This window comes from Sus scrofa, chromosome 14 (genome assembly GCF_054392235.1).
Source record: "Sus scrofa isolate SSC_HxYL_T2T_F1_AM1 chromosome 14, Sscrofa_HxYL_maternal_Yorkshire_Landrace_v2.0, whole genome shotgun sequence".
Taxonomy (NCBI): domain Eukaryota; kingdom Metazoa; phylum Chordata; class Mammalia; order Artiodactyla; family Suidae; genus Sus; species Sus scrofa.
In genome coordinates, this window is record NC_139396.1 from 98,460,658 (window position 1) to 98,479,392 (window position 18,735).

At 36.1% G+C, this 18,735-nt stretch overlaps 1 protein-coding gene across 17 annotated transcripts in view; it reads right to left on the reverse strand.

Moving 5' to 3' along the window:
• Positions 1-2,273: 2,273 nt before the first annotated feature.
• Positions 2,274-18,735, reverse strand: part of PPP3CB (protein phosphatase 3 catalytic subunit beta) — a 54,539-nt gene continuing 38,077 nt past the window's right edge. For 4 of the 17 annotated variants that reach the window (XM_005671108.4, XM_084997331.1, XM_084997332.1 and 1 more), the window contains 4 exons: positions 11,430-11,511; positions 10,298-10,395; positions 5,315-5,344; positions 2,274-3,895 (listed from right to left, as the gene is read on the reverse strand). In XM_005671108.4, coding sequence (XP_005671165.1) covers positions 3,717-3,895; positions 5,315-5,344; positions 10,298-10,395; positions 11,430-11,511 — 389 coding nt within the window. In that variant the 3' untranslated portion in view covers positions 2,274-3,716. Of the gene's footprint in view, positions 3,896-5,314; positions 5,345-10,297; positions 10,396-11,429; positions 11,515-13,587; positions 13,615-18,735 lie in introns of all 17 variants that reach the window. The other 13 variants (XM_001928015.6, XM_084997329.1, XM_084997330.1 and 10 more) reach the window with 6 other exon arrangements.

Genomic DNA, 18,735 nt, shown 5'->3' on the forward strand with positions numbered 1-18,735 from the left:
CATTCCTTCCTGTCATGGATGCTAATCCAGGGAATTTAATTCCACATTCCTAGCTCCTTTTCCCTTGGAGCTATCAAACTCCAGAATTTAGCAGAAGTTAGTGAAGTGGTCCTATATAAATGTAAGATCTGATTCTGTTTACATCCAGCCCCAGCTATGTCACTTACCTGCCTCTGTGAACATCATCAAACTGGGGAAGAGAACCACTTGCAATGAGGTCCTGGACTGTGACAAGTAAATCTATATATGAAAAGATGCAGAGAATGGACTCCAAAGGAATCTCAAACTGTCGAAAGCATAAACTATAGGCAGGGAAAGTGGAAGAAAAGTATTAAGTATGCAACAAAACATTACATAACATTACGTAGATCAGCTGTGGACAAGGGAAGATCAGTCATAATATGCAAAAGTCCTGAATAAAATAGGGGCAATTCAATTTAATCAACAAATTTAACAAGCAGAACATTTAAAGGTTATGAGGTCTGTTAAAAACGGCTGAACTGCAAAAGGTAAAGGAAGTCAGAGAATGCCTTTTCTTAGTCAGATGTGTCATCTTTGAATGCAAAGGGAGATGATACATAGAAAAAAATTTATATTGAATAGTAACATACATTTTACCATCATTACTACCTGGTCTGGTAGACATTTAAATTTACAATTTAGAAAGATCTGAACTTTTCACAATTTGCATTCATCATGAGTTACATTTCTTAAAAAAAACTTTAAAAATACTTTTATGGTTTGTTGTGAAACTATTGAGAAGACAGACTGGAAAGAGGTTCCTATTCAACAAGTAGGAAGGGATCTGTGAGGCACTTGGTGATGATTCAACCACTCTTATGTATACTTCCTTGAGTTCCATTACTTCTTATTTTCTCCTTTTTAATTTTTACCATTAACCTATAATTCCTCTAGTTTGCTAATGATGCTTTATGTTTACCCATGATTCCCATAAATACTACATAACCCTACTGATGGACCTAAGGGCTAACAAAGTTCCTGGTACCTGATACCTCAGTTAAGCTTTTAACTTAGAGATGCAGAGTTTTTATAAACCAATAACATCCAGAAGACTCTTTAAGGTAAAAAAGTACATAGTAACTTTATTTATTTATTTTTTCTTTTTGCCATTTCTTGGGCTGCTTCCTCAGCATATGGAGGTTCCCAGGCTAGGGGTTTAATCGGAGCTGTAGCTGCTGGTCTACACCAGAGTCACAGCAACACCAGATCCTTAACCCACTGAGCAAGGCCAGGGATCGAACCTGCAACCTCATGGTTCCTAGTCGGATTTGTTAACCAATGAGCCACGACGGGAACTCTGTGCATAGTAACTTTAAAGGCAGCACTTGAACTGAGATGCAAGTTAATATTACAGCAAGTAGAAGCTGTAATGATCAACAATTTGTGTTTTGTTTGCTACCTAGAATTAGGTAAGTATATATATTTCAATTTAAATTAATGCTTTATAATGTGTATCATTATTATATATATATTTTTGTCTTTTTTAAAGCCACACTCATGGCATATGGAGGTTCCCAGGCTAGGGGTCTAATCAGAGCTATAGGTGCCGGCCTACACCACAGCCACAGCAATGCCAGATCTGAGTCACGTCTGTGACCTACACCACAGCTCACGGCAACGCCGGCTCCTTAACCCACTGATTGAGGCCAGGGATCAAATCTGCAACCTCATGGATCCTAGTCAGATTCTTTTCCTCTGCGCCATGATGGGAACTCCATGTATCATAATAATTATTGTTGAAAACTGTGAAGTTGCTGTAAGACTATATTATTATAAAATGTTGAGAAACATCCTAACTTCCCTCAATTTGCAAAATTCTATACTTTTTGTGATTGTGACAAAGAAAAGAATGTAATAGCAGGAAAATGCAGTATCATTTTTTCTTCTGGTTAAAAAAACACCTAATAAATTCCAAACAGTACTGTAACAACATTCTAGGCAATAACATTTTCTTTCAATTAAAAGTTAAGTGAAACAGTAATTTTAAATAATAGATTTAGGCCTATAATAGATACCCAGAGTCTTCTAGTGCTCAGTTACTAATGCTCATATAAAACAAGTGTAACCAAAGTTTTAAAAAAAAAAAGCAAAACTTAGGAAGACAAGAATTTAATTCATCAAATTACCATGAACTATCCATAAGATATTTTTTTTTTCTGAAGGATATATCCCAGTTCCATTAACAAGATTTTCTGATTTGCATGAAAAGGTCAAATCAGACTACATCTTCCAAATAAAACCCAACACAGAGATAGGAGCAGCGGCCCATGCATGGAATTTATTGTGTGCTACTGTTTATAAAATACTCGAATAGTCCTGCACATGCATAATATTTCCAACTTAGACAGGAGACCATACAGGGTGCACTTTCTGGCAAACAAACAATAGATGGTTCCGCTGCCTGGAGCTCTGAGTTGTATTCCAGGGCATGAGGGAAGCAGGCCACCAAAGTAAAGGAAAATACCAAACTACAGTGGCAATCAATACAGGTCAGTAATTGTGAAGAATTAGCACATGGTTCCATTTAGTTTAACCAAGCAGTTCTGTAACTATCCAAAGAAAATGTTCAACATGCAGTCTTGACTTTTATGCTTCCACTAACATCTGAATGACTGAACAGAACCATTGCTTCTATGCTGTACTGCTTAATCAAAAACACTTCCAGAACATTTAAAAATTTCCTTTGCATCAAAACATAAAAACGATAGAAAGCCAGCAGTTAATCACCCTGGTGGCTATTTAAGCAACTTGAGTACTCACAATAAACTAAAATTTCTCATAACATCTAGGTAACCTATACATGTCGTACCTGTACATCATAGGTCTATATATTAAATATTTGCAAAATGAAAACATGCATACACAAAATACGTCAAGTTTTACAGACATGATTTGAATTAAAATTTACTTTGACAATGTACAAACTTCTTCCAAAGTACCTTAAATGAGTAATTCTGTAATTCTCCATAATTCTGAAATTTAGAGGTTTTCTTCTTAAATTTCTAGGATGTAAATCTCAAAAGATCTGGGCAAGAAAGACTGTAAATTAGTTTTTGGATTTGTGTTCAAGTAAGAGAGTCTGCCTAGAAATAGGTTATCTATTCATAATTGAAAAATACCAAGACTATATTACAGAATTAGCCACATTTAAGAACTATAGACCTGAGGTCAGCATTTTGTATAAATGCCAACTGGGTTTCTCAGCATTTTGCCCATAATTCAAAATACAGCTTAGTAACCTCAGAAATGTATTTTAAGACCATGCTAATTCATCTTTTAAAGACATTTCATGGGGGGGAAAAAAAAAAGTCCACATTAGCTCTTAGGATTATATTTGAAGTTATGGTTGAAAAACAAAATCTATTTCTACTGAGGGGAAAAAGAAATATCATTTGTAAACTTAAATGTGTGAACCACAAGCATAAATGGAGGTGTAGTTATCCTCCACTGGAAATTGCCCCAAGCCCCTTGCTCATTGCTCTCCACCTTGGCAGCGATGACCCAACCTTATCAGATAGCACAACATGTCCCAGGGCCCTCAAGCCTCCATTGAGGAAGGGGGCTGGGGTCTCAAAAGCACAATGGTTTCTCCAGAGGGACTGTGACATTTACAGTCAGCTTGGCCGACCCCTCCAGCTCCTCGGGTGATCTGTCCATTGGGGCCCGAGATGTGAGAGTCCCTGGGAAGCCGTGGGTCACTGGGCACCATGGTTGCCAGTCCCGTGGTTCTCAGTGGCATGTGCGGTGTTCAGAGAATTGAAACCATCTTGCTGAACAGCATCTTTCCGGGGTGGCATTCTCTCATTGATCCTATCCAAACCCTTTGCCTCTTCAAAACTGCAGATTCTATGTGGTGGAGAGAATCCTCGTATTGCTTAACAAAATGCAAATTTGATAAGTCAGTAATTGAAAAACATTTCTGAGATTTCAAAAAACATAACTAATGATTTTTAAGAAGAAAGAAATAAGCTGTTTGTAGCTACATTTAAAAGTTACTTTAACTGAATCCTATCCCCATTCCAGATTTCCCCTTAAAATGTGAAATGTTTTAACTTAAATATAAATGATAGCTTCATAGATGACAAGTGTTAGCATAGCCTTAAAACACACACACGCACACACACACACACAAATAACCCTCCCTTGCTCCTCAAATCAACGTCCAAGCTATAGTTTCAGGTCTCAGTCTGACTTCTATTACCCCAATTATCTCCTTCCTCAGGCCCTAAGATTACCAGTGACTAGCACAGTAAGGCAGCAACAAGAGTAGGGGCAAGTGAGGAGGCTAAACAAGGTTAATCCTTAACATATAAATCCGTACCAAGAGCTTGGGAGGAGAACAGAAGTAAAATTAAAATTCAGCAGCTCAGAATCATCTTGGAGGTCTAAGGTATCATCACCCCATCACCACCAATATGAAATGGAAAAGGTGGGAAATGCCTCCAGGACTTAGATCTGTGTTCGGCTGATAGTAAAAAGTATTTATAGTTCCATTCTTTCAGGAACTGTCTTCCTTAGCTCACTGACCATTCTCTGCCTGTTCTTTAGAAACCCAAATCAAAATAAATGGCAATCCTCCTCCAACTGTTGTGATTTCTCATTCACTTCATCTGGAATGATGTATCCTCTCTTATAAAATGTGCATAGAAAAGATTTCCATACTCTTGGTTGTAATCTGGTTGCTTTAATATGTGCAATCCCTGGGATTCAGAGTCTGTGCCTGCGAACCAAATAAATGGTTGGGGCAGCAAAGCTTTCAGCAATGTATAATACCAAGCCAATACATGGTACACATCAATATAATATTATCAGCAAACACTAGCCCAAACTGCAGCAAAAAAAAAAAAAAAAAAAAAATCAGTGACAGCTCCTGCACTCTCAGGTGAATTACTGAAAATGGATATATCATTTTTATATATCATGAGTATACCAAATAGAGAGGATTTTACTTAGGAATTTAAAAATCTGAGTAACAACATAGAATCATATAAAATATGGAACAGATCTTTATTTGTAACTGTATATATTATTAAAAAATCTGGATCATTAAATGCTAGTCTCATTACTATACTCAAAAAGGGAAATAAACGAATTGTCACTATGGAAATCAGTCCTTGTGATTTAAGAAAAAAAGAAGAAGAAGAAAAAGAATACAACTGTTAAACTTGATGAGTCAGTAAGTCTGATTCATCTTGGGCTGTGCAAGCTAGGATTAAGACACACCCACAGGACATTCTCTGATGCCCACCCACACACCACAGATCTCTGCCCAGTGCAAGGACTCTGATCGTACCTTTTTCAGCCTCAATAGCCTCAACTGTGGCTGTACAGAAGTGAGCAGAGGCATGCAAAATGAATGAGAGAGATGAGAAGGGTCATATTGTACAGCAGAAAAGGCAATGATCACTTAAAACATAACAGTACTCCATACTACATCATCATTTACAATATAAGATATTTAGTACCCGAATTAGAGAGCCCCATACAATCCCCCAACTCCTGACACAGCACAGTTTACACACAGCACTAAGACACCATCGCTCAGAGCACAGAACACAAAGACCTACTGTAAACACAAACACCTCAGCATCCATGCAAATGCACACTAGTATTAATTACCCATCTTGAATTCAGTATTTTGAGAGCCTTAGAGTTTTCCAACATGTTTATTATATCACATCTATCACAATCACAAGGAAATTCTCTAGGGTGAAATTATAAAATGCCCTAGGGTGAAATTATGATGGTAGAATTGTAGCAAACAGGAGGAGGTTCTTTTCTTTCAGGTCTAACTGAAATACTTATCACAGTTGGCTCCCTCTATAAACTAGAAGGGGTCAGCAATGCTTTTTCTGTCACTTCTAAATCATAGGGTAAAAAAACATAAGCTGCAAAAGTTGGTATGGCTACAGCAAAATTTATGGGCAGTAAACTTGGTAAGGTACTCTTAATTAGCACAGTTCTGTACCCACCCCTTTGTGGGTAATCTAAAAGAACTCTTGTCTACCAGGAACTTCTTTTCTAGTCTAACATTGGTGCTCCAAATGGCTAAAGATATTAACACATACAGGCTTAAAAAATCCATTTATGTTCGGTGTATCATGAACTCAAATCTACCTCAGGTACCAACAGCCTGCCTTCTCAAGTGAAGTTGTAAAAATGCTACTAAGCATCTCTTCAAGCCTGTCAATCAACTGGGGAGAAATCAAGAGACAGAGCCAAGGTCTTACAGGCAATAAATCCTAATCATTTCACGATATGGACATACATATAGGTCATATAAATAAGAAATGCATTCTTGGCATAACTTGTCTCTGGCCCATTTTTTTCAACATACTCAATCGTACATTTTTAGAGTCAAAGATTCTTTTAGCTCGTTTCTGGGTTCACAACGTATAAAACACTCACATTGAGGACCAGGATCAAAGATTGCAGAGGACAATATTGCCAATTCTCAATTCTTCACTGTACCCAAAGTGCACTTCTACAATAAGGCCAATTAGAACAATTATTCCTAAAATGACCTTTTGGCAGTACACATGATTTAGAAATGATACATTTTATCCAAAGCAGTTATTAATGTGAAAGGACAATGATGAATCTAAGGAATTAAAGTAGACTTAAAATTAGATAAGTTTGTTGATCTTAATCAGATAGTAAAGTGAAGTGGGGACCCCAAAATGTAGAATGAACACTGAATAAAGGAAGAACTAATTTTTCTTAACTTGCTACATCACATTACAAATTAAAGCAGACATACTTTTTGTATGCCCACTGTACACATCAACATTTAAAAAAATCTAGCCCTGTACATTTGGAAATAACTCTTAGAATTTGTCCAGACAGAAAACTGGGAAAAATGACCCACCTCTATTGGATTAGCCCTGGAATGCCTAGTCTTCAAAACATGGACTATTTTCCTTATAATTTAGAAATTAAATGGGGGAAAAATAAAACACCTATCAGAATCTATGTTTTTTTAAAGAGCTTGGGGTAACAGAAGTGATTTTTATATGAAATATTTCATAATTTATATTATACACAGTAATAAATTAAAAATAAAAACTGTTATCACTATAAGAATTAATATCCCTTTGAGTTTATCAATAGTTTAAAAGTCTATCAATAAACTTTCAATTATGAAATGTGACAATATACTTCTGAAATCATTCTGTGGGCTTTTAATTTTACATGTAAAAGCATTTTTAGGTCAATTTACATTCTCTGCTCTTTCCAAGGCCTCTAAATAGTCTTAAATCCTTTTCAGAATACAAAATAGATATCACACTCGAAACCACATATCATGTCAAGCTTGAGTGCTTGGAATTGAATGATGATCATTTGAAGCTTACACATTAAGCTGAAAAGAAAGAGATTTGATAATTGCAAAATTCTACCAGAAAAGCACTACTTATCCTCAACTTTTTTTCCATTTTATGGGGCATCCTGACATGGCCTTAGTAAGTTTGAGCAAGATGCTGTCTCAAACTGTGTTCCTCAATATTACACAGACTACATAATAAAGAGGAATTAACATTACTATAATAGAGATGGCCACATATTTTCTTATATAGGTCCTCCTGAAGGTAGCATTATACAGCTAGCTCCTAACCAAACTTCCATGAAGAAAAAGCACATAAAATATGATTATTAAATCCTATTCCAACAGAGTTACACAGTTTGTGAAAGCACTTGAGAAATATCATAAATTAACTGTAAAGTCACTGATAAGACAATTCCTATTTTCTGACAATAGGATGGAGGTCTTAGAATTTTAAAACTTTCTTTTTGCAATACTTAGCTCTCAGTTGTTCACATCAAGGGTTCTGTCTACTAAAATTTTAAATGTTACATAAATTTTTAAAAAATCAACACAGGTGCAGCTTTTGTATGAATTTTGCTGTTTGTTTTCAAAATGGGTTTATCTTATACTAAAGAAATCACTTCAAGCATATGCTCAAAGCACACTATCAAGATCTATCACTGATTGAGCTGGGGAGCTTATCTAGTTTCCCAAAATGGACCCCTTAAGCTCAGCACCATCCAGCAACTCACTCTATGCCTGGAGTAGACAATCCCTTCAGAAAAGCTGTCTTTCAATCCTTCCCTGCAGTTGGGGGTGATTTCAAAGTTGGAAGACTGAGCTTCACGCTGCATACAAATTAAGAATAAATAGAAATGCGGAGCTATCAACAAAGCATGTAATTAGCAGGTGCTAACTGCAAAATCTGAAAGAAAGGTTGCTGCGGATACAACATGCAAGTATATTGAGAGCTGACTACAGTTTAAATTTATTTAAGAATGAAATCCTTTCAGTTTTCTTTTCCTTTTCTGAGCAAGGAGGAGGAATGCTATAACATTTTTCAAGCTATTAAAATTTATCCTTTTCTGTTAACATTTTTGCTAGTTTTATTAAATGTTTAAGATCTTCTTAAATTTTTTTTTTAATGGCCGCACCTGTGGCATATGGAAGTTTCCAGGCAAGGGACTGAATCTGAGCCACAGCTATTGACCTAAGATGTGGCAATGGCGGATCCTTTAACCCACTGCACAGGGCCAGGGTCAAACCCTCGCCTCCACAGAGACCCGAGCTGCCACAGTCAGATTCTTAACTCACAGCACCTCAGCAGGAACTCCTTAATTTGTTTTAATGAGATTCTTTTTAGCTCACTTTCCTAATGTTAACAATGTAACAAGAAATGGAGGGCAAGAAATATAAAGAATATCAGAGAAAATTTTTTTAAAAATCAAAAAAATCTCATTCCAAATGAAAATTTGAAATCTGTAATATCAAAACACAGTTGTATATCTCACATATATCAGTAGTGGTAGCAGACAACACAATAACATATAAATAGAACATGTATAGGCTACAAGTGGAAATTACATGTCTACAGGAAAAATTTTATTTATTTAAGCATTATGAGACTGAGTAAAATGAAATTGTGAAAAGTCAAACTACTTTAAATGTATTCAAAATTTAAAGTTAAAATTTCCTTTTTTTTTCTTTAAAAAATTCACTAGTTATAATACCAAAAGACACTGTTAATGATGACTAAGGAAAACATCAGATCTGTTGCTCCCTGTTTTAATACAACAATAACCCTTGGAGGGCTGTCAAAAGTGGCTACAATAAAACATAAGTTAAGGCTTGCCATATCACATTTTCTGCTTTCCAACCACAAGGGAAAAGTCTATAACATTCACATCGCTTTTTTCTATTTAATCTGTAATGGGCTTTCAAAAAGTTAACCCAGTATTTACACAAATATTTACGCCAAAAAAACTTAGGTTTTTTAAATATAAAGTATTCAATGAGCCAGATTACAGGAATGCTTTACGTATAATTCTTTTTATTTTCATGCAAAATAAAGGCACACTTAATAACACCCTTTCAATTTTGACTTACAAGATTTAAGTTCAACCCCTTATAACAATGACTTAATATCTAATGTTACATTCATGTTTAGAATGCACAAAATACAGCAACAAATGCAGCATACCTCAAAACAAGGTGCTACAAAGTTGCTTCTACATCAAAAGACAGACAAGTGTCTGATAGAGTAATTTAATTTAACATACTTTTACAGACATACAGCTAACCTAAAGAAAGACAGACAGATTTAGGAAAGCAGCTACATCTGCAGAGGAAGGAAACAGCATGTTACAGACAGTCAATTATACATAGAACATTTGACAAACACCACAGAAAACAAACTTTGGCATCAATTACCAGGATACAAAACCTTGCACAAATATTTTGGCAAGTGAAGTGCATAAGTAATGTTCTGGGGCCCAAGCAGATTGTTAATTCTAAAATTAATAACTGAAAATATATGCATAGTCTAATACAATTACATAAAGTAAAAAGATAAAAAAATAAGAAACTTGGAATTACATTTCCATTTAAATAATATGGATATCCTTGATTCACATTATGAAACTGAGGCTTTAAAAAGAAAAGGGTGCATTAGATAAATGAATAAATAAATATTTCAGACATTATGATATGAGTTACTCCCATATCATTTCATGAAAAGCGGAGAGACTAACCATTACTTTCAATTGAAAAGAATACTCATTCTATCAATTTTCTGCCCCCAATCAGGTTATTAATCAGACACTACCTATCATATAGTGTTCTGCCTATGTCAGCTGCTGAGACAAGAACTAAAAAGCAGAAAGAATTCCCTGCATGCATTATGTGTATTGTTAGCAAAAGAGTGAGGTGTGCCCCAGTCCATCTGAGGCACAGCAAGTTGCATAACATCATTACCACTTTGCAGGGTCTGCCGTCCTCCAGCCAACACTCCACTAGGCAACATCCCTGTGGGAGTCAGGCCCTTGAGTGTCAGCACACTTTCACTCTCCTCCCTACAGCAGAGAGAGAGAACCAACATCAAAGACTTCCAAGAAGTACTTAATTTAAATAAGGAGACAGGGCTCAAATGTAGGCCTTGCATATAACTTACAGCAGTCATAGTTACGACCATGTCTTCCTCAATTCCAAGATACACATTTTCCACATTCTAAATATTTCAAATATGAGGGTATGCCTTACAACTGAGAGAGATTGTCTTCCCTGAAAAGCTTTATTAAATACATGGTGAGGAGTTCCCGTCATAGCTCAATGGAAACGAATCTGACTAGTATCAATGAGGACGCAGGTTCAATCCCTGGCCTCATTCAGGGGGTTTAGGATCTGGCGTTGCCGTGAGCTGTGTGTAGGTCGCAGACTCAGCTCAGATCTGGCATTGCTGTGGCTGTGGTGTAGGCCAGCGGCTACAGCTCCAATTCAACCCTTAGCCTGGGAACCTCCATATGCCACAGATGTGGCCCTAAAAAGACCAAAAAAAAAAATTATATATATATATATATATATATATATAGTGAGATTCATCATGAATGGGTATTATAAAATTGAGAAAACATGATACTGTATATGCTTCAAAGTTCAAATGTCTAATATAAGCAGTTTTGCAAACAAATTTTGAAGGACTGAGCCATTCACAGGTACCCTTCCTAGAAAGGAAATTTATGGCTCCAACAGAAAGGACTTCTAACAAGGATAAAAGGACTTCTAACAAGGATAACAAGGATAAGCAAGTTCATCACTCTAAAAAGTGCCCCTTCCTCTCATTCTGCTCTAATTTTCAAGGTATAGATCTAGTACTTTCAGCACAGTAGAACGAGATAGCAATGGTGAGAATTAATAATCACAAGGGTCAAAAACACTAGTTTCAAAGGGACTTGTGTTCCCTTCTTCAACATGTAAATATATGACAACATGTAAATATATGACTTATTTATAGGAAGAATGCTACTATACTGCTTCTAGATATCAAACAGGACACTGCTTATAATAAAGTACAATAAAAGTAATTGTGGTAAAACAAAAAAATCATTACCTGAGAACAGAGAAGACTCTTGCCATCTTGCCAATTGCTCGAATTTTGTTTCTTATAATTTCTTTCCGGGCTGCAGCTGAACCTACTTTCAATGGAATAAATAGAAAGAAAGACTCAAGTTTAGGGCATCCACACTTGCACCATTCTCTTAGTTTCTCTTTCACGCTCATCTGAACCAATACCAACACCCCCCTGTCATCAGCTCACATGGAGAAGGCTAGATGAACTCATGCTACAAAGCTTCTCAGTCCTTCAATGTTTAGCTCAGCACTGGCCTAAAACTGGTATCTGATACAGATACAAATGAAAAGTAAGCCACCAACTTTATGATTCTCATACTACTGACTAATCAGTAAAACAGCAATGGGAAAGAAACTAGAGCCCTACCTGTATAACAAACCAGAGGGGGAAAAAAATGATAACAATCCCTATAGTCTTTGTTTAATTTTCATGAGAGCCTATGGCATGCAGACTAACAGACTAGAATTGGTAATAGCCTATAGCCTTCTGCTTGGTTATCAGAAAAGCCTTGGACATGCAGGCTAGAAATATCCCATCATCCTATGACAAAAGTAGCTTATTCTAAGTTGGTCTGAAAACAACAGTATGAAGCAACTACTGGGCAAGTGATCCAGAACTAAGGACCATACCAGCATTTCAACAATGCACATCTCAACCTCATGGACTAGGTGTCCTCTAAAGTCATGCAAGTATAAACAAGCTCTTACATCCCTAGGTGAGTATGACATAAGGAGAGTGAGCAATGAGAAAAGACTCCCCAAAAAACATAGCTAAAGGATCACTAGTGCTTCATCTCCAAAGGGTTAGCTATGCTGCCTATCACTGATACGAAAGAGAATATACCAAAATAACAAAATCTTTGGCTGAAGAAAGACTCGAAGGTTATATCTTCCTTCCCTTGGCCTCCAGAAAGAACAACAATCTCAGTCCTGTTATCTCATATATAGCAACTAGAATCACTCTGGACCCAAGAGTGTGGTTCCTTAGAACTGTGCTTCGACATGATGAAAACACACATATGGAAGCACTGCAGTTGAGGAGAAGGTTAAGGAAAGGCTAAGGACACTAGATCAAAAGGGACCTTAGGTATATAGAGGTCTGAACAATCAAAAGTCTTTTGGGCTAGAGAATCTCATTTAAAATTGGAGCAGCCCACAAATACATATAATTAAAAAACTATGATGATTGGACCTCGCTACAAGGAAACAGAAAAAGAAATCCAATTTGAAAGATGAAAACAAAAGACATGTTTTAGAGAAAATGGGCTCCAGAACCATGTTTATAATGCTCTAAGGGTAGTATTATGAACACTGGAGCTACAGCTTTTAAAAATCCAAAACTGTGTAGGTACGTACCATGGAACTAAAAAAGGATTTTTGAGATGCCAAAAAAATTACTCGAAGTCTCAGAAATCACAGATTATTTGAATTTGAAGAGACAGTAGAGATATTGCAAAGTTCAATCTCCTCATTTTATAGACAAACTAAATTTACTAAGTGTCTTGTCCAAGGACACTGGGTGAGTCTGATTCTCTTCAAATAAATTAATATAGATATTTTGTTTTAAAACTGACAAGTATTTAAATAGCTAGACTGGGGGGGGAGTGTGGGGATGGGAGAGGATGGCTGTAATGAGACACATTCATATTTCCAGCCTTAATTTATGTATCTATAAAACTGAATGATACGTAAACTATACTGAATGCAAATTTAAAATTCACTGGAATATAAAGAACACTTTACAAATCAGGATTTTAAATCAGTCTACAAACACATCATGCATAATATTAAAGTAAATGTCCACAGTAAAATTACTTTGGGGGAATAAGACAGACAATCAAACACCCCTAGTCATGCAGGGAAAAGTACAAAACATTACAAATAAGCAAAAGAATGAAATTTTAAAACAAGAGGAATGAAAAAGAGGGAAAAATATTTCCATGCACAGAAAGACAGATATCTTGGAATATGACTTCGAAAAACATCAAATTCTAACTTAGATAAAACTTAAACTAAATTTGCACAAGGCCCAAGAGGACTCTGCATAAATATATTCAATGAGTACACTAACTTACATGGACATGAGGATAACTTATGAAGTCATATTTCAAAACAATGTTACTCTGTCTGGTCTGTACCTTTTTTATTGCCATATATGAGCCGTTCTTCAGATGGAGAGTCCAGAAAAAAGGAAGTGAATGATGAGGAAAAGGTGGTTGAGACAAATAAAAAGATAGAGATTTAACTTGGCAGTGGTACTGAAGAATGAATGTAGAAAGAAAGGGAGAAAAATGAAGGCCCTCATATTTGAAAACTTGAAAAATGTAGTACTATAGAATCTGGCGAATAAAAGAGGGATGCCACTGGATAGAGCTCTAAAGGAAAGATTTCTTAAAAGATATGTGTTCAGAAGAAATTATGGACAGAATGACTATAATATTTGATGAAAGTAGACAATTTAGGGACAGAAAAAAACACGTGAAAACACTTAAGACTGAGAGAAGACTGTGCTAACAACAATCACACATTTATATTAATACCCCTAAGGAAATGTGTCACCCATGGAAGTATGTTAAGTGAAAGGTAATGACACAAATGAGATACAAACTCATGTGGTTCTTCAAGGACACCAACATCTGCAAAATCTGTAGTATACACAGAGAAAGGTAGGTAACTTTATAAACTACCTCAATGGAAAACCTTACCCACTCCCCATAAAGGAAAGGCTAAGACTCCCACACTCCATAATGAGAAGAGCACACAATTTCTTGAATTAGAATTGTGGAACTTTTGCACATACTCAAGATCAACAGTGTGTGCTCTGTTCCCAATCCAATTTGGGAGTTTAAGGGACATCTTTCTGCAGAAATAGCAGCAGATTGTTTTAAAGCAAGTAATAGCTCTAAGAGAAGGCAGCAGAAATGTTTCATTTAAGTTTTCCATTCTAATGCTGAGATATATGATTCCATTATAGGAAACAAAGTTTTAGTTTAGTAAAACTATTAACACATATGGATTAAGAATTTCCTTTATCAAACTCAAGACAAAGATAAATAACTAAAATAAATAGTATGCATTATAAATATCACAGAAATCAATTTTCAAAAGTTCTCTTTAATGATTACATAATACCTCTAAAAGGAACACTGTGTGCACTTACACATGCAAAATGTTCATGCAAAATTTTTGCCTTTAAAAATAAACCCACTTGTACTTAAACTATACAGAATACCAAAGACCTCACTTAAGAAGGAGTCTTTTTCCTTTAGCCAATCTCAGCCTTGTATATCCTTTCCTTCCTGCCACTGGGAAATCTCCAATCCTGCTCTCTCTCTTCCCCAAAGAAAAGCAAAACCCTTACTCTGCCTCCACAGCAATCTCCACCCCAACAAGTTTTCTTTCTAAGTCAGATTTCTCCCCGGGCCCAGTCCATAGCATGGTTCCACTGCTGCATAAGAAAAGGGGAAGGAGAGGACAGAAAGCATGCTATTATGGTCAAAGAAAAGGAGAAAAGATAGAGTTAAAGGAAAGAAATAAGGGAATATGAATAAGAGAGGGAAACAAACCTAATTCTGATAGCTCTTTTCCCTATCCCATCCTAGTATGGATCCAAACCTCCTCCGCTGGCCTCCATTTCCCAAAGTGCTTTCTCCCCCACACCACTCTCATTCCTCAATATAAACTCTCAGATCCTATTCTTAAAAGTTTTTTAGAGTCCCTACTCTAAATATTTGGTAGTAGAAAGGTGAAGAGATTGGGAGTAATTGCACCTCCCTCTTGGCAGTGAAGGGAGTCCTATTTCTAGTATCCAAAGCTGGAACTCAGTGTATTTTCCCAAAGAAACATTGTCATAAATGGTGCTAACCAATATTTAAAGTTCCTTAAGGGTGGGAAAATATTTTCATCTTTATTCCCTAAATCTAGAATGAGAAGACTATGAGAAGTTAAGTGACTTTCCCAAGATTACACAGCTGGTATAATGGTAGCACCAAGACATCTGAACTATTGATCCTTTTCACTAAAACTCAGTGCTTTTTTTTTTTTTGCCACGCCCATGGCATGCAAAAGTTCCCAGGCCAGGGATCACACCTGTGCCACAGCAGTGACAATGCCAGATCCTTAACAGCTAGGCCATCAGGGAACTCCCTACAGTGCCTCTTTAATGATCAAATCTGATTTTTTACTAGAGTATATAAGAATGTTATACAAGTGGATATATAAACATAATTTATCGTTGATAGGAAAAATGTTGGTAACATACATAAAATCTCCTTAGAAGGAATATAATAAAATTTTGTATTTAATCCTAGTCGAATCCCCAGATTCAATGTCTGTCACTATATATGTCATTGGGATCTAAAGCAAGTACTATGTTAGATTTAACAAGGAAACTTGTTTCCTTTTTACTATAGAAAGAGGACTAAAGCATCACCTATCACTATTCCTATTTAACAAACTGTTAACAATATTGATACAAATTTTTAAAGAAAAAGAAATGAAAGGTAAGAATGGAGAAAATAAATAACAATACCAGCGTTATGCAAATGACATACTTTTTAAAGTTAAGGAAAATAAAAATTACCATAAGAAGTAATTTTGCTGATCCAAGTTGCTGAACATAAGATAAACCCACAAGTAGATAATTCTTTTATACAGTTAGAAAGTATACTGAGAGATGCCGGTTGCAATAGCAATGAATATAATATATTGAAGTATTAATTTAACTTGGTAATAACAGAAAAACTATAATTTTAAATGGAATAATTATATATTAAATATATCAAAAGGAATAATTATAGTAAATGAACTAATTAAACAAAGGAAGAGATTTTGATCTTAGTTTAGCAATTAAATTTTTTTTCAAAAAAAAAACCTCCTACTCAGTGGTTAACGAATCCAACTAAGAACCATGAGGTTGCGGGTTCGATCTCTGGCCTCACTCAGTGGGTTAAGGATCCAGCATTGCCTTGAGCTGTGGTGTAGATCGCAGGCGAGGCTTGGATCCTGCGTTGCTGTGGCTGTGGTGTAGGCCGGTGGCTACAGCTCTGATTAGACCCCTAGCCTGGGAACCTCCATATGCCATGGGAGCGGCCCTAGAAAAGACCAAAAAAAAAAACAAAACAAAAAACAAAAAACAAAAAATCTCCTAGATTCAGGAGTTCCCATTGTGACTCAGCAGCAACAAATCCCACTTGTATCCATAAGGATGTGGGTTTGATCCCTGGCCTCGCTTAGTGGGGTAAGGATCTGGTGTTACTGTGAGCTGTGGTGTACGTCACAGACGCAGCTTGGATCCTGTGTTGCTGTGGCTGTGATGCAGGCCAACAGCTGCAGCTCCAATTCAATCCCCTTGCCTGGGAACTTCCACATGCTCCAGGTGTGGCCCTAAAAAGCAAAAAACAAAACAACAACAACAACAAAAAATCTTCTAGATTCAGACATAAAATTAATGTAATACCAATTAAAACTCCTACTAGATATTTCACAGAATTTGACAAATTAACAGAAAACTCTATCAAAAAAAATAGTGGGATATGTATAAAAACTACGTCAGTCATATTAATACCTATATTATGAAGTAGGTATTCTTATTTTCATTTTGAAAATAAGAAAACGGAGGCTCAGAAAGGTTAAGTAACGGAGGCCTAAGGTCACACAGCCATCATGAGGAACTAGAATCTGAAACCAGATGTAATCTAATGACAGCGGTAGAAGAAAAGGGAAAATAAATATTTAATTAAAGCTATTTAGGAGTTCCCATTGTGGTGTGGCGGAAACGAATCCGACTAGGAACCATGAGGTTGTAGGTTTGATCCCTGGCCTCACTCAGTGGGTTAAGGATCCGACATTGCTGTGAGCTGTGGTGTAGGTCACAGAGGCGGCTCAGATCTGGTGTTGCTGTGGCTGTGGTGTAGGTCGGCAGCAACAGCTCCGATTAGACCCCTCGCCTGGGAACCTCTGTATGCCAAAGGTGTGGCCCTAAAAAGACCAAAAAACAAACAAACAAAAAAAGCTATTTAAAACATTTATGCAAAAGGGAGTTCCCATTGTGGCTCAGCAGTAATGAACCTGACTAGGATCCATGAGGATTCAAGTTCAATCCCCGGCCTCACTCAGTGGGTTAAGGATTTGGCATTGCCGTGAGCCAAGGCGTAGGTCACAGACACAGCTTGGATCCTATGTTGCTGTGACTGTGACAGAGACCAGCAGCTGCAGCTCCAATTTCACCCCCAGCCTAGGAACTTCCATATGCCACCAGTGTGGCCCTAAAAAAGCAAAAAAAAAAAAAAAAAAAAAATATGGAAAAGATCGATGATAAAATGTTAGAACTAAAAACTTGTACAAAACCAGCAAAAGGAGAGAGAATTAAAATAAGGAAAAATAAATATTATTCATTATAGCTTATTATCCAATCAAAAACAAAACTGATATGTCATTTATTTCAGTTAACAAAACTATAAGCCAGAGTAAAAGCATATCACTGCCTGCCACCAACAGATGGCAACAGCAGACACCTGTACATAGTCACTGTGTACTTTCAACAAATGGACTTAACAACAATGTTTAAGAATCAATCCTGTTTGTAAACAGAGAAATTTCTAAATAGTTTTTACTCAGATTTTACTTAATAAGTGGTCACTTGAGAGGGTGAGTTTACAAAGTTGGGAAGGTAGAGAGTAATTTTTTTCCTTGGCATTATTAGAATTCAGAGAAATGTAAATTAAACCAACTGTAATTTACTACTATATAGTTGCCAAGCAAAATAAGCAAAAACAACCAAAATCCAATTAGGTGGGCCCGTGGAGAAATAGGTCTATGGATTTATTGCTAGAAACACTTCATATTGGTCCAATTCCTTTGCAAAGTAATCTGGCAGTTTATAGCTAAAATCATGAAGATAAAAAATTCTTTCTATTCTTTAATTCTGTAATTCTGAAATTTATTCCAAAAAGGAAAATTAAAACTATTGTACAAATACATTTATTGCATGCTATTCATAAGGCTAATTTAAAACAACCCAAATACCAAACAATATAAGGTTAACTACAAAGATTATAGCATATTAATATACTTAGAAATATGTAGGTATCAAATTTTACCAATATGTAGATCATATTTAATACATGGAAACATTTACATGCTGAGTAAAACTATGAAAGGTATGCTGCAAAAAAGATGTGAGGGGCATATGGAAGGAAACAGTTTCCAGTTTAGAAATTGTTCATTCAGTTAAATAAATAAATATTTAAACTCCGGTTTTAAATAAAAACTTCAAAACATAAAAA